General features: G+C 34.8%; 4 protein-coding genes and 1 pseudogene across 5 annotated transcripts in view; 4 read left to right on the forward strand and 1 right to left on the reverse strand.

The window, feature by feature from the left end:
- Nucleotides 1-3,856: 3,856 nt before the first annotated feature.
- On the forward strand, nt 3,857-6,955 carry ACYB-2 (Cytochrome b561/ferric reductase transmembrane protein family). The gene is made up of 4 exons (XM_021440610.2): nt 3,857-4,120; nt 5,832-5,880; nt 5,986-6,185; nt 6,530-6,955. Exons 1-4 carry the CDS (start codon nt 3,983-3,985, stop codon nt 6,827-6,829), a joined length of 687 nt encoding a protein of 228 aa, XP_021296285.1. The 5' UTR covers nt 3,857-3,982; the 3' UTR covers nt 6,830-6,955.
- Nucleotides 6,956-7,411: 456 nt separating this feature from the next.
- LOC110425607 (remorin-like) lies at nt 7,412-8,513 on the forward strand. The gene is made up of 4 exons (XM_021440535.2): nt 7,412-7,526; nt 7,846-7,927; nt 8,032-8,113; nt 8,241-8,513. The coding sequence occupies exons 1-4, from the start codon at nt 7,493-7,495 to the stop codon at nt 8,442-8,444; spliced, it is 402 nt and encodes a 133-aa protein (XP_021296210.2). The 5' UTR covers nt 7,412-7,492; the 3' UTR covers nt 8,445-8,513.
- Nucleotides 8,514-14,550: 6,037 nt separating this feature from the next.
- On the forward strand, nt 14,551-16,390 carry LOC110414439 (remorin-like). The gene is made up of 5 exons (XM_021425634.2): nt 14,551-15,084; nt 15,251-15,301; nt 15,410-15,497; nt 15,728-15,809; nt 15,902-16,390. The coding sequence occupies exons 1-5, from the start codon at nt 14,907-14,909 to the stop codon at nt 16,094-16,096; spliced, it is 594 nt and encodes a 197-aa protein (XP_021281309.1). The 5' UTR covers nt 14,551-14,906; the 3' UTR covers nt 16,097-16,390.
- A 1,300-nt stretch (nt 16,391-17,690) lies between these two features.
- On the reverse strand, nt 17,691-19,960 carry LOC110425618 (transcription factor MYB17-like; annotated as a pseudogene). Its single transcript, XR_016351898.1, has 4 exons — nt 19,828-19,960; nt 19,012-19,141; nt 17,899-18,341; nt 17,691-17,842 (listed from the first exon to the last, which is right to left on the reverse strand). The product of XR_016351898.1 is annotated as a transcription factor MYB17-like (transcript).
- A 2,138-nt stretch (nt 19,961-22,098) lies between these two features.
- LOC110425695 (SNARE-like superfamily protein) overlaps nt 22,099-23,456 on the forward strand; it is a 1,486-nt gene continuing 128 nt past the window's right edge. The window contains exons 1-4 of the mRNA XM_021440646.1: nt 22,099-22,429; nt 22,788-22,948; nt 23,187-23,330; nt 23,414-23,454. Of these exons, the coding sequence (XP_021296321.1) occupies nt 22,239-22,429; nt 22,788-22,948; nt 23,187-23,330; nt 23,414-23,454 (537 nt within the window). The 5' untranslated portion in view covers nt 22,099-22,238. The remainder of the gene's footprint in view (nt 22,430-22,787; nt 22,949-23,186; nt 23,331-23,413; nt 23,455-23,456) is intronic.

Consider the following 23,456-nt stretch of genomic DNA (forward strand, 5'->3'; position numbering starts at 1 on the left):
TAAAATGATAAAGATACTACAGGAGTTAGCTGTTAGCCTGTTACCCATCATATCATTAAAGCATCTTCTTTTTTTCATTATTATTTTATTTGTGCGGAATTATGCCTTATTTAACTAAGGCATTTTTTAAATGTTAAAAATCAAATGGAGCTGTAAGCTATTGATAAATAAATTAGAAAAATTAAAGATATCAAGTACAGCACTGAAATATTGTCCGTTGCACCAAAACCCAAAAAGAAGATTAGACTACTACTTATGGATAATTGCAACGGCCGAATGATTAAACCATGATTTGACCAGACTTATTAAGTGGAATGGATTGCAAGGTTTAGATGGTTTGCGAAATATCGATAGGCTTGAAATTATTTCATCAGACAGCGATGGCCCAAACCCCTTTTAGTTTCGACAAATCTGATCCATATTTAACAAAAACCTCATTATTTTTCCAGCAATGCCAGCGTACACAAAGGGCGTAACATTTATTATTGGCTACTTTGTTGTAAGTCAAATCCCGGCCAAAGTGCTCTGTGAATGTGTCGAAACACGTGGTAGCATGTGCTTTCTTCTGTCTCTCCCCACACGCACTGTCCCGCACTTTTCCTGCACCAATGGATCTCATCACAACTTGAAAAGCGATCAATCTAAAGGCTGATAGTAACCCAAACAATTAAGAAGAAATTAATCAGGTTTTCCCGTTGAGATTCGTGGCAAACGAACCCCTGCCATTGTCAGTGTCCACATGGCTCTTCGAACGAGTTTAATCATGGCAACTTTACAATGCCTTCTTTCTCTCCTTGCAGCTATCGTAAAGCTCTTCTTTTTGTATATGGAAAGCTGAAAGTAGTCTGCCATGCGCAGCCAATGCGGGGAGGTGAGGGCGGATGCTCTATCGCTTTCCTGGCATAAGTGTAATGGACCCAGCCGTACTGCCACTTTTGTGGAGGACCAACGAAGCGTATTCTACCATCTCAAGCTACGTGTCTAGTAATGGAGACGTGGGGAGTGCCAGGATGCCTCATGTTAAATTCTTCCCTAATGGTTCATTCTTATCAAAGGAAAGTCTCACTCCGAAAGGTACTTTTTAGGACTCAGCAATTCCCCGCCTTAAATGGGGTACGTATTCCCGCTCGACCTCCAACTTCCCGTGATGCTTCTTTTCTCCTCTCCAATGCATGCACGTGCAAGAGGTGACACCTCTTCAAGGATGATGGTTTTCAGATAATAATTGGCGTGAACTAAGCTTGGCCTGAAATCGGGCACTCTTTAATTATACTGGTTTCTTAGACAAACTTCTTTACAATCTATAAAAGTCAATAGGTAGGCCGAGGAAAGGAAGGGAGAGGAGAGGGGATATCACTACTTCGGCTTTATACCGTTTGACTGAAGTTGAAACTTGGAATCTTACTCGAATGAAATGGTTAAAACTGGATTATATCTCCTAATGTGTGGTAATTCAAGATAATAAGTTAATAACGTCATGGCATATTGTTAGTATATATGCCCTACTCGTCAAAGAAGAAGAATAATGAATTTGAATCCTTTCTTTCTCTTTCATATTAAAAAGAGTAAGTGAATTTATATTACCATTACCAAGTTTAATTATATTATATACAACATGATTGTTGGAAGTTTTTCTTTTGTTTTTCCTGCTAAATAAAAATGAAAGTTCAATCCATTAATAATTATACCCAATATTTATATTTAGCATCAGTTTAGCTTGTGGAGAATGCAAGACAAGAGCCTCATCTTAGATGTCACAATAGCCATCTTAAACATTTAATTTTAACTACTGCTAAAGGTTGTAACCTTTGCATGTTGAAGATATTTTTATTTCTTTTATTTAGTGTGGATGAATTTCATTATATATATGTGTGTAATTATCACAGGACTATTACTCTTTTTCCACAACAAAGAACCTTTGTTGTTGAAAATGCATCAAAATGTTATAAATCTTCTTTTTTCTTTTGCCTAGTGTGGATGAATTTCATTTCAAATATGTGCAATTGTCATAGGACCATTACTTTCTCCTCAAAAGATTAATATGATAGAATTTAAAAAAAAAAAAAGATTAACATGACAGGATGTGTAATATTCACATTTATAAACATTTTAGATTTACTAACCTAATACAAGATTGAAACACTTTATCTACTTTTTCTAAAACACTTAGCATAACATTCTTCACCATTCGAATTTGATGACACTTTCATCGCCATTTACCGCCCTACTTGCCTCTTTGATTTTACTTTATCATGGAATTATTATCTTTTTTTGAAAAAACTAATCTTATTGGATGTACTATACTCACACTTATAAATTTTTTAAAATCCTCTTATTCGGTTGAATGTGAAATTGAAATACCTTGTCTACTTTCACCATTTTAGATCAAGTGGCTTGAGTAACAAAGCGTAATCTATCAAATCCATCGAGTTGACGCAAGTTTTAATTTGACATGGACCTAAAACTGAATAGGTAGTCCACTAACCTTGATCCTTATTCATGCACGGATTTAGGGTTTGGGCTTGCAAGGCAGTACCCAAAATTAATATTGGGCTATCAAGTTTTAAGTTGGAGAAACCCTATAGGCCAGGTTCCCTTGTTGAATCTTAAAGGGTTAAAGCCGGGATTTTGTTTTCTGCATACAGATATATGGACCATAGCCCAACCAGCAAGAGACCCAAAAAATATGACTTAGCGAGCAGAAAGCTTGTCAGCCTGATTTTTCTTTAAAACCTCGTTGAAATTTGTAACATACCAAGGGTTTTAAATCAAAACTTTTACCACGTTAGGTCTTGGAATTGAGCTCGAAATTAGCTTCGTCGGTGTCTACATAGACCTTATTACGACTTCCATCGTAAAAATTGCCCCTCTCTTTAGTCTTTATCCCCTTTTAACCAGGCCAAAATATTAACTTAGCACCGTGACAATTTTTTACCATAACCGTAATTAACACACCATAAACATGCTTATCCAAAGGCAATCCAACACCAACAGATCATACTATTTTAATATGAAGGAGAAACTCGGAGTAATAATAGTGGGACCCGGATACTGATAGACATTGAAGACTGGCACGAATAAAGTGGGGTCCTTCACCACAACATCCAACTAAGCCGACAAAAACTTGCCCATTATTTTCATTCCCCCCCACCAATAAGGTATGAGATGCTAAGCTAAGAACTTGCTTTACTAGTAATAAGATTGGATTGCTGTTGATTTTGATCCGTATATTATGATGTCATACATGACTTCACCTCTATATGGTTCCAAACCATTTTCCATTCCCTCTGGGCCTCTGCAAATTTTCCATCACAATGGTATCGTACGATCAAAAGTACAAAGACGATGTTGTTTCCAGGCCTTCCTTCAAATGTATATGTTAAATTTCAATGGAATCTTAGTGACTTGAAATTCAAACCTATAACAAAAGGAAAAAAGGATCACGAGGTGGTCGCCTGGCCATGTGCAAATCAAAGGCAAGACAACGTTACTTGGATTTGTTACAAAAGGGCTGGAAATGGAGATCAGTACTACCACACTTTTTATAAAGTTGCCATTGGATGATTGAAATTGAACTTTCTTCCCTTATCATTTAAGATTTATGTAGCTTTGAATATTGAATATTTAAGGCGTAGGACAGGGGAGGTAAGTGAAGCCCAAGGCCTGAGGATGAGACACGAACCTACTACGAATGCACTCAACACGAAACTCCATCAATCCACTGAATCCCGCGCCACGTGGCATCAATACAAGAGAATCAAAGATCTCCATCCAAGGGTCCCTATCTCCCGGAACAACTGGTTGAAACAACAGGACAGGAGGCGTAAGCCAATTAGTCAAATCTTGAAATGATATAATTATAAGGTCTTTCCCCTTTTTCTCTTTATCAAAATCTTATTGCTGTGCAGTTTTTGATTCACTCTATCGTCTAAAACAGCTAAGAAGAAGAAGAAAAACAGAGAGTGAGAGAGAGAGAGAGAACATGGCGATTAGAGCATTGCATTTGACGATTGTGCCGCACGCGCTTGCGGTTGCCGCTGCTGTTATGGTATTGGTTTGGTGCATATACTTCAGGGGCGGACTAGCTTGGGCTTCTTCAAACAAAAATCTTATCTTTAATGTAAGTTTTTAGTCTCCCTTTCTCTTATTCTTCTCTTTCTTCTTTTATGGTGTGTGTGTGTGTGTGATGGGAGGGTGTTCTATCAATTTTTTCTCCTTCTTTTTTAATTTTTATTTGATTTTCATCAACTCAGTTGTGGCTTCCAGTGGAATTTTGCTTGGTTTCTGGGTCTCTGTTTCTCCTCTGGGATTAAACCATTGACGATATTCTTTTGTTTTGGGACTTTTGGGTGATTTCATTCACTCCAGCCCTGTTCATGGTCATCAAAAAACTCATGGTCCTTTGGCTGTTTGTTATTGAGTTTGACGAATGGAATTAATAATTTATACAGTAGAAATACAACTCTGCCCTCACCCTATCATATATCTTTTCCATTATTTCATAGAATCTTAAACTTTAAGCACTAAACTAATGAAGGAGGCTATTGGTTTTGCCTTTTTCCGAATTGGCCCTAGGCAAGTTGTTTCATTCTTTAGAATTTCATATTTGATCATCCCTTTTTTGTTGCTATGGGTGCTGGATGCCTGTCAATTGTAAATTGACATGGCCCCATATCAATTTTCCTGTAAATTATCTTGATCATTGCCAGGCTTTAAAGTCTTTAACTAAATATATCTTTATTGCCCAGTGAACAATTCTTTGAATGATAGAGCTCCATTTGATTCCCCTAGAAAGAAATACCACTACTACTACTCAATTTCTGTAACCAACCCTAAACTTGTTTGCTACTTGAAAGTTTCGAATTCATATTCGAAGAGGCCGCTCCGTAAGTATCACCAAACAACTTGGAAGGTTTGTTACTGGGCAATTGAATGGGGCTGGAGCATGGGGTAGTTCTAAATTCCCCTTGTGGCCAATTTTGGTGCTGCGTGGCCAATGTTCATCTCTGCAAAACGGGGGCTGAAACCATACATATTATATTGGTATACTCACCCTCGTGTCTCTCGTGTAGAAGACCTATTTACCCTTCTTTATAATTAAGTTCTTTTTTTTTTTTGGGTTATCTTGTGCCTCTTTTTTGGCATTTTCTGTATAAATGTCAGATACAAAACAGTAATACCCCACCACGTGGTTTCTGATTTTTTCAAAATCAATAATGTTGGAAGGAGCAAGAAGGATGAGAGACTCGATATATTCGAATTAAAAACTTATATAAATTTATGAACATGGGTTTAATTATGTCATTAGTGAGGTTTTTATATTTATAGTATTATACATTAAATCGGGTATCCACCTACTTGCTTTGGAATTAACTAATTAATTGAACCCTTAAATTTATTTGTCACATGATTTCCGTGGATAGGTTTGTTTGTTTCGGACTTATCTAAGCTATCACTCTCTGATGCCTTAGCTCTTTTGCAGTGTCGAAAAGAGGAAGGAGGAAAAGAAGAAAAAACAAATTGAAGATCAATATAGTAGCATTTTCAATTATAATTGCTGCCATTCCAAATTTCTCTCATTGTCTGAACATTTAATATTTTGACTGGCTTCTTAACAATGTCTCTTTCATGTTGAATGCACCAGGAATTTTGATATCTAAATGTTTGTTTCGTCGGTTTCTTTGAATAATATCAATACCCTTATGAACATAATAAGAATCCTAGAATGATTTACCCCTTCTTAACGTAATAAGGAAGCAAAAAGGTGAAACATTTCCGGCAGTCCTTAATTATTGCTGCAACTGTGCGTAACCATTTTACTCCTTCTGCAGCTGCATCCTGTATTGATGTTGATTGGCTTCATCATCGTGGGAGGTGAAGGTAATCCAACACACCTTTTCCGTTGATAAAAAAATATATTGCTTCTGATTTTCGTTTTCCCGGATTGAGTAAACTGAACCATGCTCCAAACAACACACAATGCAGCCATTATGAGCTACAAGTCATTGCCCCTGAGTAAGGATGTGAAGAAGTTGATACATCTTGTGCTCCATGCCATTGCACTAATTCTGGGCATTATTGGTATCTATACGGCATTCAAGTACCATAATGAGAGTTCAATAGTCAATCTCTACAGCTTGCATTCTTGGCTTGGGATCGGAATCATTGTCCTTTATGGCATTCAGGTAATAGAATGTGTTCATTCCATTAACTTGTTTAAACCTGTTTTGCTTATCATTTCTATTCTGGAATTATTCTAGAGTGGTAAGCTATACAAGTAGAGCACGCATGGGTTTAAATTTGGCTTATTGAAGCCCAAATGGAAGAGTTAAGCTTAGGTTGCCATTGAGCAATTGAGCTTGGCTCTGAGGAATTTTGTGGTGTGGGTCCATTTGCTCATTCATAACACCCAATGGCTTTTTCTTTTTTGTTTTCGTTTGGATATTACACTCCATGGATTTTTAAGCATGATGATCGCTACTGTTCATTTTTAGAAAATGATTTTGAAAGGGAAAACGTAATTTTGCAGTGGATCTATGGCTTTCTCGTCTTCTTCTACCCTGGAGGATCAGCCGGGTTAAGAAGCGAATCGCTTCCTTGGCACGTACTGTTGGGACTGTTTGTATACATCTTGGCCGTTGGCAATGCAGCCCTTGGGTGCCTGGAGAAGCTTACATTCCTTGAGAACTCAGGCCTTGCTAAATATGGTGCTGAGGCATTCCTTGTAAACTTCACAGCCGTTGTCACAATATTATATGGAGCCTTCGTAGTATTTACAGTTTTTACCAAGGCTCCTCCAGAAGATGACCACAGCTATTCGGCTATATAATTTGATGTTATATCTGTATCTGTGTATTGATGAATGGATATATCTATTATTTGTATTTCTAGACATAAATTTGTGATCAAGAATAGTGGCAATTTAATGGACCATTATAATGATTTAATCTCTAAACATGAGATTTACATATGTTATATTTGGGAAATTCAAATCAAGATCTTCGCGTGAGGTATAATTTAACTTATAATCGTATTTCTCCACACTCACAAAACTAACGCTTTACTCATGAATGATCTAAAATCTTATATATTTTTCAAATTTTGATGAGCTAAAATAGAAAAACACGTGTAACCCAGAAATTATGATAGTAAAAGCTTTGTCGTGATTGTTTCCTAAGGTGTAAGTCTCCATATACAAAAACGAAATACACATGAGCACTATAAATGCATGGTGGAAATTCTATTTGCTTCAGAATGATACTTTAGAAATTATTGTTACACGTGAATCATGAGAAAATTGAATTTGGGTTAATTGATTTTAATCTGCATGCATGCCTGTGTTTCACCAATGATTACCATCATAATTGGTCAGTTTAAATCTGTCCACGAACAAGGCTGATAAAAGCAGCAGAGAGTCTCCTACATCTTTTCTTTTTCATGCCGCCATCATTCCATCGTACGGAAGAAAATCAACACAAGTGAAAGAAAACTGATGGAGAGTTCCGAAGGTTCTACAATGGATAAAGGTATAGTTCCACTTATTATAACCCTTCTTTTTTACGTCAATATTTGCTCATAAACCCAAAACTATAAAAAAAAAGGGAAGGATGGAGGATTGACTACTTCCTTCTCCCTTCCCCCTTCCCCCTTAAAAGTATACCTTGGTTTGGATTTTTTTAAAAGCTTATAGAATTCTGGTTCAATGCTTGTTTCTTTGTCTTTTATAGCATATTGTTGTTGGATTTAAATACAAATTTTAAAAAATCTAAACAAAGAAATTCGTTTGGCCAAATGATGTTTAACATCTATAAGCTTACTCTGGGAATTGCCCTACTTTAATGTCAGAGCTTCAAAGAATTAATACACAAAAACTCGAGTCGAAAATTAACGCTTGGAGAGAAAGAGAAAAGGCAAAAGTAGATCACAAGTAAGTGAATTCATTACAATCTAGTCTGAACCCTGTAATAAGGATTATGGGGGGGGAATGAAGTAATTTAGCCTTTTATAACTAATACAAAACTTACTGAACAGAGCGGATCGAAAGATGGCTGAAACTCAGTCGTGGCAGGAGGAAATGAAAGCATGTAACGAGGCCAAATCAAAAATGATTGAGGTAAAAACTACTTTATATAATTATTTGAATTCTCATTCTCTCCTAACTTGTTTGCATCAAAAACATAACCAAGTAAATATAAATATATGTCAAAGTTTGTAACATGAAGGCTGTGTATGATGATCAGGTAAGTGCAGAGAAACTGAGGAAACTGAAAATAGAACAACTGAAAAATAAGGAAGCTCAAGTTCAGAAGACAGTAGCAGAGAAAAAGGCATCCATCGAAGCTCAACGTGAGAAAGGGAAAATTGCCATTGATGACAAGGCTGAAAAATATCGTGCCACTAATACTCTTCCCAAGACCTGTTTTGGTATTTGTAAAAAATTATAACTTCCTTTCAAGAAAGACAGAGAGGGGGGGAGTCATTTAAATAATCAGAATAATAATAAATCAAATGAATTGGCACTGGCTTGTGCTTGTTCGCACGTTTTTAATCGATGGAAAAAAAAGGTGTGGACTATGAAGTGTCGCATTCTGTTCATATGTGTTGGAATATTATGTTTGGCAACAGAACTATCACGGGACATCTATGATAATAAAATAAAATATCCTATTTTTTAAATTTTTAATTATAATTTTATAATAATTTATTAATTTTTAAAATAAACAAGTCACTTCAAACATATAAACGATATTAATGAACAAATATGAAATATCAAAAGTATTTTTCTTTTAACCTTTTTTCACTATTTTCTTCTTTTTTTATGTTAGTTGGCGACGTTCTCAATCGAAAGCCCCCTGCACCTCCACCCCCGTGCTCCCAAAGGTGCATAGATCTGACACTCCAGCTGCGATAAAAGACGGGATAATTTTTTTTAATAAAAAATAAAAATTAAAAAATTATAATCTATATAATACTATAATTTTTAAAATTAATAAAAAATAAATTATCCTTTCAATATTACTACATCATTAAACTAATAAAAATATTAATAATTGATTAATGACTAAACTTATATATTTAATAAAAAATATTTTTTTAATACAAACTGTTAATTTTAAAAAATAATAAATTTGTATGAAATTATAACTAAAAATTAACAAATGAAACTATTTTACCCATAATAATATTAACAACTTGTAAAATGTTTACTTATCACAATTTTACATGGTATTTGATTGTTTATATCAATCAAAATACCCTATTACCGGATTCTATTTACTAAAATATGTTATTTGCTACTACCGGACAGTGGACTCTGATCTAGCGGTTTCAAGTTGCACTTTTCCTTCCAAATAAATGTTTTTACATTTAAAATTTTTAACTTGTTTAATTTTTTTTATATTGAAAACATATTTACATTATTACCAAATTTACCAAAAAAAAAAGAAAAAGTGTGGGTCAACATGAGAGAGCCCAAACTTGGTTTGGGCTTTTCTCAATTGCAATGGGCTGTTGTTTGCTAGTATTTTAGTTCCCTCTCACACCTCGCGTTGGTACATGGCAAGAGAATTACTACAATGAAAAAGAACTGGAGATGGTGCCAAAATTGGATGACAACGTCAAGATTAGATTTTCAGTGGCAGCGGTTGATTAGGACAAATTCTGCTTTCTATGGACCACGTGTCCAAGTGACAACCCAGATTGTGAATTTAACGCCGCAGAATCTTTAATTATCAGATAGACAAGTCACGTGGCAGTTGTTTATTTGACTGTTAAGATCCCTCTCGTAACCGCCAACACAGTTTACCCTCATTCCAACCAAAATTCTTTTCCCTAAATCTTTTATTTTACTTTTGAAATTTTCTATTTCATGTTAGCAATAATAGAAAAACCTCTTCATATCATACATATATATTTTTATTTTAATGTTTCGTACTTAAGTCAAAAGGTATTTATGATTGTGTCAGACTCAATTCACACTTTTAAAATTTAAATTCGGATTTTGACTCGATCTTACTAATAAATTTAATTTTATTATTAAATACTAAAATATTATATTATTATATTAAGTATTTTTAAATATATTCTTAAATTAAAATTAAATAAAATACGTTCAAGACTAAAATATACGTCTAACTTTTGACTCAGTTGGAGCAACCCTTGAACCTAACAGGGAACCCGACGCATGAAACCTTTTACCTTCAAATTCTTAAAGCACACAAGATAGCTATTAATTGAAGAGTTACAGAGAACATTTATTTAATTTAAAAGAATCAAGAATATGATGTAATTAAAGAACAATTGTGTAATAGGATAATAATTTTAGGACTAAAAGTCATTAAAAAGACTTTTGAGAGGCTTGGGGGGGTGAGGAGTTGAGTGTGAAACTTAGTTCAATTAGTTTTTTACTCTTTTCAAAGGCTAACTCAATTAGGTTTTTTATTTATTTTCAAAGGCTTACTCAATTAGTTCATGTACTAAGATAAATAATACCCATCATTTTCGTCAATCATTACAAAATAAAAATGTCTCATGTTATTGACAACTAGGCTAAGTGCATAATAATTGTAATTCATTGCAACTTAAACGTTAATTGCTTTATACCAGGAACAAAAAGATTTGCAATTTAAATATAGTGTTAATAAATTGACATTCGACACGGATACTTAGAAAGGTTTTCTGCCACGCTAGATAAGGCATTGGAGCGCACGGTGGCCACGAATAGACATTGGGTGCTTTCGTGGCTTGCCCACAAAGACATTGCAATCACACACTCCTTGGAAATCGCCTTTTTGTCGGGATCCGATCTTGCCTTGTTCATGCTCATAGACCCATGGCTATAGCCTTTAGATTAATTAGGCATGTCGTTGGTTCGAAAGTCCGCCATGCAGCTAACATAACCCATGTTTTTTTGCTATGAGGAAATCCAATTTCACAAGCTATGCCAAAGCCATAATCTGAATATAAGCGCCTGTCTAGACTTACCAAATTATAAAAAGTGATCAAGCCAAACATAATGGAGATATTTCAAGGGTAGAGGAATAGGTGAAAAAGCAAATGTAAGGTAAAAACTTAGTCTAATAGATATTGCAGAACTCATCAAAACTTGAAGCTGTTAAACCCTTTAATTATTTACTTTGAATGGATCTACAGTTAATTAAATTTTCAACAATATGATTATGCATATTATATTATTAGTAGGCCCATCGAGAAATCATTCATATGGATGCTACGACATTATACACTATACAATATATTTAATTAAATTTGTGTAGGCTATTGTTGTATGCTGGCAATTGGCGACTTGGATTTACAATATTGTAATTTGCGGTTTCTTTCGTTGCAACGCTTAATCAAATTCCAGCAGACAATAAAAACAATTGTGTAACTTTCTTTCGGCACGACAACTACAAGGGAAATTGTCATCAGGTCGTAGCGTAGACGAAAGCTTCCAGATACTATTAATTGCGGGAAGATAACATCACAGAAATATCCCACTCTGAGAAAAATAAGAGGCAGAAACTACAGCTGACAAGTAACTACTGCAGTAACTTACCCAGGTGGGCCGCTTGTTTCAATGATTTCATTCTCTAGGTTTAAATGACAAAATTATATCACTTTTAACTATAATTCAAAACTTGCCTTTAAGGGTCTAGAAATGGAAAATTAACAAAAGCTTCTGTAAAAGTACATCAACTGATTTGAGAGTTGGACAAGTTAAAAGGAAAAATTAAACTTGGTAATTTATACAATTCTATCCCTAAGAAATAAGATATCCACATTTATATATATATATAAAGACATAATTAAAAAGCCAAGCGAAAAAAGACAATAGAAAATGATCAAACGAAAATTTTTAAAAGGACAGTGCACTATTATTTTATTTTAGATTACAATATTATATATCCAGACAAATATCATTGTGAATTGTTAAGCTTCATGTTAATAACTTGTTATACAAGTTATATTTTCTAATGTTAGTAGTGAATGGAAGAGAAACTTCAAGTTCTTCGTCACCTCAAAGCTTCTATTTTAATACAAGGAATTTTGAGCATAACACAATTTGCTGTTGCAAAGTATTTGGAAACCAATTTATTTTTTCATACAAGAAAAAAAAAAACCCCAAAGTTAAATACCCATATCCATCAAACTATTTGATCAACCAGTTTCTGTTTGTTATACCGTGAGATTTAGTGCTCTTACAATATTTCACAACTTATATTTAAAGTCAAGAAATGAAGGTTGCTTTCTAAATCAAGAAAAAGAGTTTCAGTATCTTGGGGCACTAAGAAATGTTTTAATCAGCCATAAATGCATATTTTTTGTAGCATGTACTGAAAATGCGTACTCGCAAGCTGGTAAGTTTGTCTGATGCATAGGATTTCCGGTAGCCTGTTGAATTGGAGAAAGGGGCCAATTTCGCTCTTATCATGACGACATCTGTGAATATGTTGGCATCTGCCACAAAAAGAATGATTTCGCTTTCGGCCTCATTGCATCCACGGACCAAAGCTAAAGTAAATTCGTTGAACATTTCAATTGCTTTAAGATAAAATAAATGCCAACAGTTATAAGAAAAAGGAGGTACAAAATAAATGCATAGGAGTTAATTTATACTCTCTTTTTTTGTTGTTATTATCCGAAATTCACATTTTTAATAGAGCTGAGTTGAGAACATAGGGAAAGAAAAGTTGGTGGAGGATTGAGGAGAATTATGAGATAGTGATTGAAATAATAGCAACAAGCTACTTTTTTATTTCTTTTAATTAGTAATTGGCTGTTACAACCTTCAACAGATTATATACATGAAAAAATATTTATTAAATGGTTTCAGTTTAATTATTTTAAAATAGTAACCCAAAATTTATTCTTATAACCTACTTTTCTGATAATGAAAGAGATTATTTATCATATGATAATTTTTTAAAACTTTTAATTATATCATCAATATTTATATCTAAAGAGATTATTTTCTAGCACAGAAAGTTACTTGTCATGTAATATTTTTTTTAATTTTTAAATTTATAAAAATATAATAGTAATAAAAATAATTTATTAGAAAAATCTTCTAAAGAGATTTACTTGACATGTTTTTTAACGGTCACATGATTCTTTTGTTAGATTTTAAAAAAAAGAAAAAAATAAAATAAAAGAAAAAGGTGGGAGATAGGGGGAATTGTGAAAGGAGAAAGGGTAAAAAATGAAAAAAAAAAAAGAAGAAAGAAAAAGAGTGAGATATCTCTAAATTTACAGTGTATTAAAGTTTAAATACATTTCATAAAATAGTAATTATCAATTTGTGTATTGATACGGGGAAGAAAATCTCTTCGCTTCGCTTGTTTTTGGCAGAAGATTAGGAAAACCACTTTTTAAGGCCAATAGATTAGAAAAACCTTTATGGCCTTTTTCTAAAAGTGGGATAAGCCCTAATTGTTTATTCTCCTTTAAGGAGCGTGCTCGTCACGCCGTTTTCTTATTGGCTGAGGCTTTCCCTTCTCCAATATCTTTCGGCGTGCCGGCGTTTCCATGAAGCTTTGCGCTTTGGGGTTAAGTCTCTTATTGTGAATACACTTGGTCGTTTCTGCTGGCCCACAAAGATACCGTCTCCACCACAAAATCGAAGAAAGAACGCATGAGAAGCATCTGAGGACATAAACGTAATCTGCTGAGGCAAGATGCAACAAATAGCTCCAAAAATACTTAATACTCAATATATTACAAATGATAGAATCTTTATTCCTTTTCTTTCCTTGGAATATTTGAATTTCAAAACGTTTTATTTGGTTGAGAATGTCAAATTATTTTGAAAAAAAATATTATTGGTTTCATCACTTTTATCTCAACATTTTTAGCCCCATTAAAATAGTAATAATTTACCGATTTGATTGTTTAATTTATCCCTAAATTGATAAATTTTTACCTCTTAAATTGATGGAATAAGGTGTCCAAGTATTTGAAATAAAAGTGATCAAATAAGTTGGCTCAATGGTTGAATTTTCTAATAAAAAAATAAAAAATCTTCAATATTGCTAAAAAGTAACGAAAATATCTATTACTTTCATATCAAGTTAACACATAGGCTATTAAATAAATTTAAAGTCATGTTTGTTCACGTATTTTTTTTTTAACAATCAATTTTCATATATTGTATAACTAAATTTAAAGCCATTAAAATTTAATTATAAATTAACTTCAATATACATTAATCATATATTTCAAAACAAAATACATTATTCATCATAGATATCCATTATTCTTTAGACAATGAAAAAAAGAAAAAAGAAAAAAAAAGGCATCCTTGATTGTTGCAGAATTCAACCTGATAAGTCTCCTTAATTCAATTAAGACGTTTCAGCAAACATCTCCAGTAAAATGATAGCGACACAAATTGTTGGAAACACACTACAATCTAAAAAATCCTAAACCACTAGGACTAGATAAATGTTGGGTTCATTCTTGAGAAACCCAAAACTTGAAGGCTGAAATCCGTTGAGATTTTAACCCCACAAATCTTTCAGTTAAAAACCCAACAGCAAAATATGTTATCTTGATAAGTTTCTTGTTGGCTAAAATTTTGACATTTCAATCAAATGAACAGAGAAAACCAGAAACATATAGATTATTTTTCTTGTCCGCCTACATTTCTCTTGCTAATTTTGGGTGTTTGGAAAAGATATCTGAAGTCTGAGTCACTCTCAGCCAACGCATAATAGACCATTTGCACCCACCATCCAGCTCACCTCAGTCATTGGCGAAGCTACAGTTATACTCTCCCCCAACCCCAACTATAATATTTCAACAAACCTTCTCTCCTCTTTCAATTCTCTCTCTCTGTTTCTGTTTCTGTTTCCAAGCTTAATTCAACCCGCCCTGTTTTTAATTTTTAGTATCTTTGTAAGCAAAAACGCATGGCAGAGGAAGAACCCAAGAAGGTTGAAACCGAAACCCCATCGGAGCCTCCCCCGCCCGCTCCAGAACCCGCCGAAGCCCCACAAGACGTTGCCGAGGAGAAAACTGTAATTCCACCTCCTCCTACCCAAGAAAAGCCTGCTGAGTCTAAAGAAGTAGCAGCAGCAGCAGTCGAAAGTATATCCCTCTTTTCCCCTTTTCAGTTTTTGCGCTACCGCTTTTTACTTCTTTTTATTTGTTTCTCTTTGGTTTCATCAGCTTTTTTTTTTACTCAATATAAAATTCTTATAATTAGTATTTGTTTCCTTTTTAATTTTGATATTAATTAATTTAATTTTGGCAGAGGCGGCGGAATCGACTGAGGAGAAAAGCACGGAGGGTTCTGTTAATCGAGGTAATTTCTCAATCTTACGTTTGTTTAACTCTTAGGATTGATTATTTAGGACCCTGTAAATGTAATTAATTTGTTTAATTGAATTTTTCTTTGATTCGGTTGGTCCAGATGCTGTGCTTGCTAGAGTTGCAACAGAGAAGCGAGTTTCACTAATCAAAGCTTGGGAAGAGAGTGAAAAAAGCAAAGCTGAGAACAAGTAAGAACTTTCGTCACTCAACTCTTCGTTTTAACTTTCATTTTCTTTGCAAGTTTTGGGAAAATTCATATGAAGTTGTGTATAACTTGCAATAAAAATTAGCGTTTTACTGCTTTTGGTTTAGATTTTGTGGCTGCGATGGCTTTGGAATTTTTGGGTCTTTTACTTAATTTAGTTAGGATTTTATATTTTATGTTACTGAGCTTGAGCTGATCGAAATGGATGAGCAGGGCTCACAAAAAGCTTTCTTCTATTGCGGCTTGGGAGAATAGCAAGAAAGCAGCTCTGGAGGCTGAGCTGAAGAAGATTGAGGTATTAATTCTGTTCTTCAAAAGTCAGTTTGAGATGTAATCGGATGTAAGAGTAATGATCGATAACGTGACTCTTATATTTTACATGAACAGGAAAAATTAGAGAAGCAGAAGGCCGATTATGTCGAAAAAATGAAAAACAAGGTGGCCTTAATCCACAAGGAAGCAGAAGAGAAGAAGGCAATCGTTGAAGCCAAGCGTGGGGAAGATCTTCTCAAGGCAGAGGAGACAGCTGCAAAGTACCGTGCCACCGGAACTACTCCCAAGAAGATCCTCGGTTGTTTTTGAGGATAAAACTCCTCAATAGGTCTGGATTAGAAAAAATGGGTCATTTCCCATTTTGTATATTTCTTTTTAAGAGATTATTTGTTAATTTTAGATATGTTTGTTTGGTTTATTTGTTAAAGAATTGGCCACTGTTCATTGTCTTGTGTGTGTATCTGTATGTATTTGCGTGTGTATACATGCCATTTGGTGAAAATTACTTATTAAATTTGTGGGAAACATGTTTGATGTAATAATGTTGACTCATGAAGATTATAGAATGAAGTGGGCAATCTTAGGACATTATTTTAAGCTTTATATTGTTCTTGCATAGCTGAGAAGTCCACAAAGTGCAATAATCCAGCTTTTGGATAAGTTCGGCTCAGACAAATTGCTCCATGCCTAGTGGAACAAAGAAGATTAACCTGTAAGATTGTTCACGGTACATACTGTAGTCACTTAAGTAGAAGTGGTATATTATATATTTTTTTTGAAATTAAGAAAAAAAGTTTAAACGTTTTAAGTAGGGAAATCATATATCAATTAATGAATTAAATATTGAAGTACAAATAACATATTATATTTGAAATTAAGATTTTCCAAACTAAGATGCTATTATGTTAAATAGAAAAAAATATGTTAAGCCTGAGAGAAACTTCCAAGGCCAAAATTAAATAAGAGCATATAGCTTTACATTCTATTCTTTTGAACAGAAACATCCCTGACAGAGCAATTTCTGAAGCACACAGTCATGTTCTTGTATGCTGAAACCTAGTGAACAAAACCATTTTCAGTGATTTGAGTACTGATTGGTCGACAACAAAACCCGAAATTCTTATTCCCTACTTGGTTCCTATTTAGGCATTTTTGACTTTTGAGAAGTTGCTGGGAAGGCACACTATGAAGAAAGCAACCTGCTATATCCAAGCTTTAACCTCCTCCTAGCCGTATCTTCCCAAAGATCTAAAAGAGAATTACAGATGGCGCCAATATAAAAGAGCTCAGATATCCAAAAGTAATAAAGAAAGTGATGAAATTTCAACAAGAAAATTTCTGGGATTGGTGAACGCTATGAACACAGAGGAAACATCGGGAGAGAAATACAAACAGATCAAAGAGTTGGAAAATTGGCATCAAAAGCTCAACGGTTAAATTTCCATTAACGTTTTTATACTTCAAGAAATTGAGTGAAGGCCTCAGATTCAGCCTTTGGAAAACTAAAAATCAAAACCAGTCAGCTGAGCACAGAAAACCCAGCAACGGTACAAACAAACTCGGCTGGAAAACCCAAAACGACAACACTACAGTGCGTACAAAGAGACCAACATAGGGACAAATAGAAACAACCTAAACGGCACAAAGTAATGTCGCAAAACTGAACTAGAGAGCTACTAAGTGAAACGACAAAGAAACCAGCGTTTAACAAATGAACTTGGTAAAGTAAAAAACTGCATCGTTTTAGCCCTTATAACTGACATATTCAACCTTCAAAATACTGTTGGCTCGCGCCATTGCTGTCTGCCACTTCAACACCAGAGAAAAGATTATTTCTTCGACAGAAAGCATCACTAGCTTCAGAATTTCTCTTCTAGTGGTAGGGAAGACTGGAAAAAGCCTTTCAATTGCATTGAACGTCTAGAAAGGTTGAAAAATTATCTGTTTGGTTCAGTAAAAATCCCATGCCAGCACCAGGAGGTATATCTAAAAGCAGCTTCCGTGCTGTATCTGAAGAATCTGAAATTTCATTGGAGCTGATGGAGTCTGAAGAAGCTATCGTGTCTAACCTGTCCTATAGCTATCAGCTTGTTCAGGGGTTGTGTCAGAACCACAGGAAATGGTGTATCTTTCTTCACATGTAATGTACGAACTTGATTCAAGTTTTGTTCATGAAGATGTTTGAGACATAGGAGCTTCACTTGCTTCTTCTTTCTTAGGAAGCTTTGCAATGTTCCGGAAATTTTCTCCGACATCAGTATTCCATACCTTGAGAAAGATGTCACAGTCAGTTTTACTTGTTGATGAGGAACGCAGCATTGATGATTCTATTGACAAGCGGGCCCCACCCTCAAACCTGACGCTTTCACATTGGACGGTATGGCGGGTTGAAGGTAACTCAGATTTTATAGTGCTTGGTTCACAGTCGGAAGGGTACAGGGAGGTCTGCAGTATGTTGCCGGTGGAAAGGAGGCGCTTCTTAAGATGGGTGTTCCAGAAGTTCTTGATCTCATTATCTGTTCTTCCTGGCAGATGAGATGCTATAGTAGCCCACCTGGAATTTGGTACATTCAGTACATTTAGTCATTTTAGTCTTCTTTTGAGTTGAGAGAAGTTTTAAAATATATCTGTTCAGCATTGAAATTATGCTCTCATAGGGAGTTATAATCTCAAACATGAAGTTCAGCAATTTTCTTTATATGAGAATGGTAGTTATTTAACAGGAATGTATGGGCTAAGAAAAAGTTCCCCTGGATCAGTTTGTCAATGACATTATCAGCATAACTAGTGACGGGGGAAATGCTCTCCCAGTCTCCAAGAACAGGGAGGAACACCTTAGCTTTTAGCATTATGACAAGTTTTTTGTGAGAAAGAACAAGCTCGCTTGTTCAAAAGATTCCAGTTCACAACAAGCAGCAGAAACCAGCTATAAATGTTACTTCTTTACTACGATCATGTTTGTAGACAAATCAAACTAGCTCTTCTTAATCTATTCACAGCAAAATGCTAAATCATACTTTTCTTATGAAGGACTTCAGTGTTCATGATTGTGTATCGCAGAACGGTTTGTGCTTTCAGATCCTAAAAAACTCAATGAACTCTGCACTTAACAAGGATGGAAACTATTTCGTCATCTTCTTGAAGCTTGCGTTACCGATGGAGTGAATCAACACCAAAATAAAGAACATAACAAAAAGACAAAAACGATGACTCATTTGCAATACCTGTTACCGGGCATGCCATGAAGCCTGATTATACAAGCTTCTTCTTCAGAAGAAAACGGACCTCGTTTGATGTCAGGGCGAAGATAATTTGTCCACCGAAGCCGACAGCTCTTCCCACATTGACGCAAACCTTGTCAAATCCATTAACTGATTTTAAAATTTCATCGCACTAAAATGTCTAAGCTCGCAATAATCCATTTCAGAGCTTTTCAAAAGAATTCAATGAAAACTTTTCAAGTAAGGATCTGGGAAACCTCATACGGCGAATAAGAATCTATAGTAGCTTTGATTTAGTCAAATAAAGATAAAGGTCTAATAAAACTCCATAAAAGGAGGTGTTTCGGTGCTTGCCAGTGGTACTTGGATAATTGGCCTTTATAAAAATGGATTCCAGTGGCGGGTTAGTGCAATTGGAGTCCACTTTCTGACGTTAATTAGAAGTGTCACTGACACACGTGCTTTGACAGACACCGCATTGATCAAACTTCAAAGAAAAGCCCCACATAATTTATAGCTTGAAGATGCAGACAAACAATTATCAATAGAAAAAGCCAACAAGGAAACTGGAAGTTCATGATAATTAAGGAAAAAAGAAAGAAATAGTTTCCTTAGAGAGAAATCCCTTTCTCTCGCTCTTTCCATGAGACCCCCAACAGAGACATCTGTGTCATTGACTCGTTCAAGCATCAGCAGGGACCAAAACAGCCTATTTTCCCACTCTCCCTTACCATATCGTACGAAACTCGCTTCTCTCTCTCTCCTTCCCTTCCTTCTCTCTCTCTCAAGAAAGAAGAAGAACCAGGAATGGAAAGAAACCTGCAAGCATTAGGAGGGTACGCCAGCAATCATGGCCGTGTTCCTTGATGTAATGAACCAACAATTTGTCTTCCTCAGAAGTCCATGCCCCTTTCTTCATTCCTTCCTTGTCACAGCAAGGTGTTCTTCCCATCTTCTTCGCTTCTTCATTCACATAAAGAGTACCCAGATCAGCTTTAGCAATCAAGAACAATTAAATGAGAGAGAGAAAGAGAGAAAAGTGAAAAAAGAATCAATAGATAAGATTGAACAATGAAACCTGGTGTCAATAAGGAGATAAATGTAGCAGTCAAGGACTCCGAATCCGTGGCCTGACTGCTGCATTAATTTATGTTTGTATTCACCTTTAAAGTACATGCAACTGCAAGAGGATTCATCAAAATGAATGAAGGAAAATCGCGTGAATAGAACCTAAAATGCCAGGGAAAGAGCATCATTAATAAGAGCCAGCTAGAACAGATTTTAAGTCTGGTGAGAAAAGATAAACTGCCCACGAAGAGAGAGAAAGTTGTGACTTTCTAGGAAAGCTTTGTATTTGTACTCTAGACAGAGGAGTTTTCTTGACAAACAAGTCAAAAATTATCCTAATGGAAAGCAAAGGAAAGAAAAGAAGGAATTAATTAGTGCAGAGAAAACAAGGATAATCCTCAATTTCGGAAACAGCGAGAAACGAGAAAGAAAGTGAACTACTGGTTATGTCTAGAGGGTTTGGGACTTCGAGTAAAAAGCCAAATGAGGGTGTGGACAAACCTTTTAATGCAGGCAGCGTTGCAGGGGGAGATTTTACAGTTTCCATCGACTTTTTCTTTCTTTAAAGGGTCAAATGCATTTGCAGATGCGCACAGTAATGAACACTGTCTCTTTCCCGTCATACCTGGTAATGTGGGAACTCGAAATTGTCCTTTCATATGCAGCTATCGATCACCTAGCTTGTTTGTGTTGACATGATTATTTGACCAACATCAAACCTGAAATGCACAAGTCTGCAAGCACATATGATTGTTTTGTCAATTTGTCTGTGAAAGTGAAAGGATGTCTTTAACATGTAGTACGTTTTAAAAGGATTAATTAAGGTTCCAACCCTCAACCTTTATACGTTCTAACCCGATATCAGATAGGATTATGCCATTGATATTTTGTTTTGTAATGAAAGGATGGAAAAACCACGAATTTTGGAATTATAGTTGAAAATTTTCTATTTCTCAATTTATTTGAGTGATTAGTTTACTGCTATTACTACACAAACTTGACCATAATTTACCCCGGCCAAGGATGTCGGGTGGTGTGTGTGTGCGCAGGATGAGAGAGCTCATTCCCTATCCCTTGAGGTTTTTGAACATTGCTCTTGTATAGATATTGTATTCTAGTGAATATAATTTTTTTTTATTCTTTTCTTGCTTATTTTTGGTTACATAATCTTGTTTCATTCCTTCATTATAAAAGAACGAGAGTGTATAGACTAATTTATTTGTCCTAATGACATGTGAGGAGAGCTTAAGATGATATGAAGGTTGGATTAAAATCTTGGCACGTGTTGCATACATTTAATTAAAAGATTATTTTTTTATATCTTTTTTAAAAAAATTTTGATTTATTCAAAATGAGATATAGAATCATGCGACGTTATTGTTCTTAAACTATAAATGATAAGAGGTGTCATATTTTAGACGACAAATAAAGTTCGAGCAATCTAGTTTCTCACTTTTTGATCTTATCTGATTGTACTTAAAAGGAAATTATCTTAAGTTTGAAACTCAAAACATCTCATGAGATGAAATATTATTCCTACATCAAACCAAAACTTTAATACTTTAGTAAAATGTTGATAATGCATAACTGGTTTCTTAATTAACAATATGCTTAGGGGTTTCCAAAATTAGAGAAGTGAAAGAAATTGGGAATGAGAGAGAGAAAGGAGAATTAATACATACAGACACGATAGTGGAATGTTTTAATGGGAGGAGATCAGAAGCCAGCCTTATATATAGATCCTCCATGTTCTTTTACTTTGGCGTGACTTGTAAGCATACAAAAGAAATCATCATAAATATCAAATGTGGGATTTAAAATTATCAGCAGTCTTATGGATTTTCAAACACATGAGCAAGCCATAAATTTTACAAAATTTATGAGATATTCATTAATTTATTCCAAATATATTAGTACTAATTAACTTTTTTTTGGTCATGCTTACTTTATTGGCACCCCTATAATTTGGCTTCACCACGGTACAGGGTTTCTTATGCTTTCTGCATACAACCAAAGGGTATAACCTCATGTCCAAGTTCCATCAGCTGTTCTCTTTGCCTTCAAAAAGAGGCTTTGGCTCCCCTTATCTGTATATAAGCCATGGAGAGCGAGACAAAGTTTTGTTTTGTAACCAAGTTAATTAGGAGAAATTTCCTTCGGAAATGGTTAAGCTAACAATTGTTGGAAGGGTGAATGACGGGTTGCCACTGGCTCAAGGGGCAAGGTATGTGAATACAGAGAATGACAACTTCTCGTATTACAAGCAACAAGGAGAATTCTTAATCAAAGAAATCTCCAGAGGAGCTTTACCACCTTCCAAAATGACCATCCGCGTTGATCATCATTCTTTCAAGTACCCCTTTCTCTTTTCTCTCTGTAAATTAATTACGTCAAATAATATATATATATATATATATATGTTCATACTTTCATTTTCTTGCTGCATAAAACTTGATTAAATTTTTTGTACAAGTTCATTTAAGTTTTTGGGGCAACGATGATTAATTATCCGAATAGAGGTTGCTATATTTAGAGCATGACAGCTCAAAGTTTCCATATATTTGGACCATCTCTTCATTACTAATTGAAAGCCTAGAATATATATATATATATGTCAGACCCAAGAAATTAAGCTACTCATCATCCTCTAAATCATTTATTACGCTACTTGATCTTTTCCCCTTTTGCTCTTTTTTTTTTTTTACCTTAAGCTATTTGGTCGTGAATGGAATCTGCTTCATCACGTTGTGCGATTCTTCCTATCCAAGAAAACTAGCTTTCCGTTATCTGCAGGATCTGCAGAAGGAGCTTGACAAGTTTGATCATAGCCTCGTAGGGAAAATTACAAGACCATACAGCTTTATTAGATTTGGTAAATATCCCCAGAAATTGGTTTATAGTTTACATTAAATCTTTGATTGTTAAACAACCAAAGGAAACGTAAGGAGAATATAGGTTAAGAACTAATTGAATCAACATATTGCTTTGACGTTTCCATTTTTCTTTTAACGTTAATCGCGGTGGAAATTAGGCAGTATTGATCACACTTGGGTAAGTGTGATGTTTTTTTGTTTTTTTTTCTGGTCTCCTATATCTGTTTTGGCTTGCAGATGGTATTATTGCTAATGTAAGAAAGCAATATATTGATACAAGAACACAAGCTAATCTATCAAAGCTGAATGCTAATCGTCGCCAAGAACTGGACATAATTACTGAAAACATGTCCGATATTATAGAAAGAAGACGAAATTCAGGTAACTTTACCTTAATGCATGCGCCTGAGTTAATTAATGCCTGAATTTGTTGTTTAATTAGTTAATCTTTTGAGTTTACACAGAAATATTTGAGACACCAGCTACCCCTCAGACTTTCTCCCAAGT

The sequence above is a fragment of the Theobroma umbraticum genome, unplaced genomic scaffold (assembly GCF_002168275.2).
Source record: "Theobroma umbraticum cultivar Fairchild unplaced genomic scaffold, ASM216827v3 scaffold_30.0, whole genome shotgun sequence".
Classification (NCBI taxonomy): domain Eukaryota; kingdom Viridiplantae; phylum Streptophyta; class Magnoliopsida; order Malvales; family Malvaceae; genus Theobroma; species Theobroma umbraticum.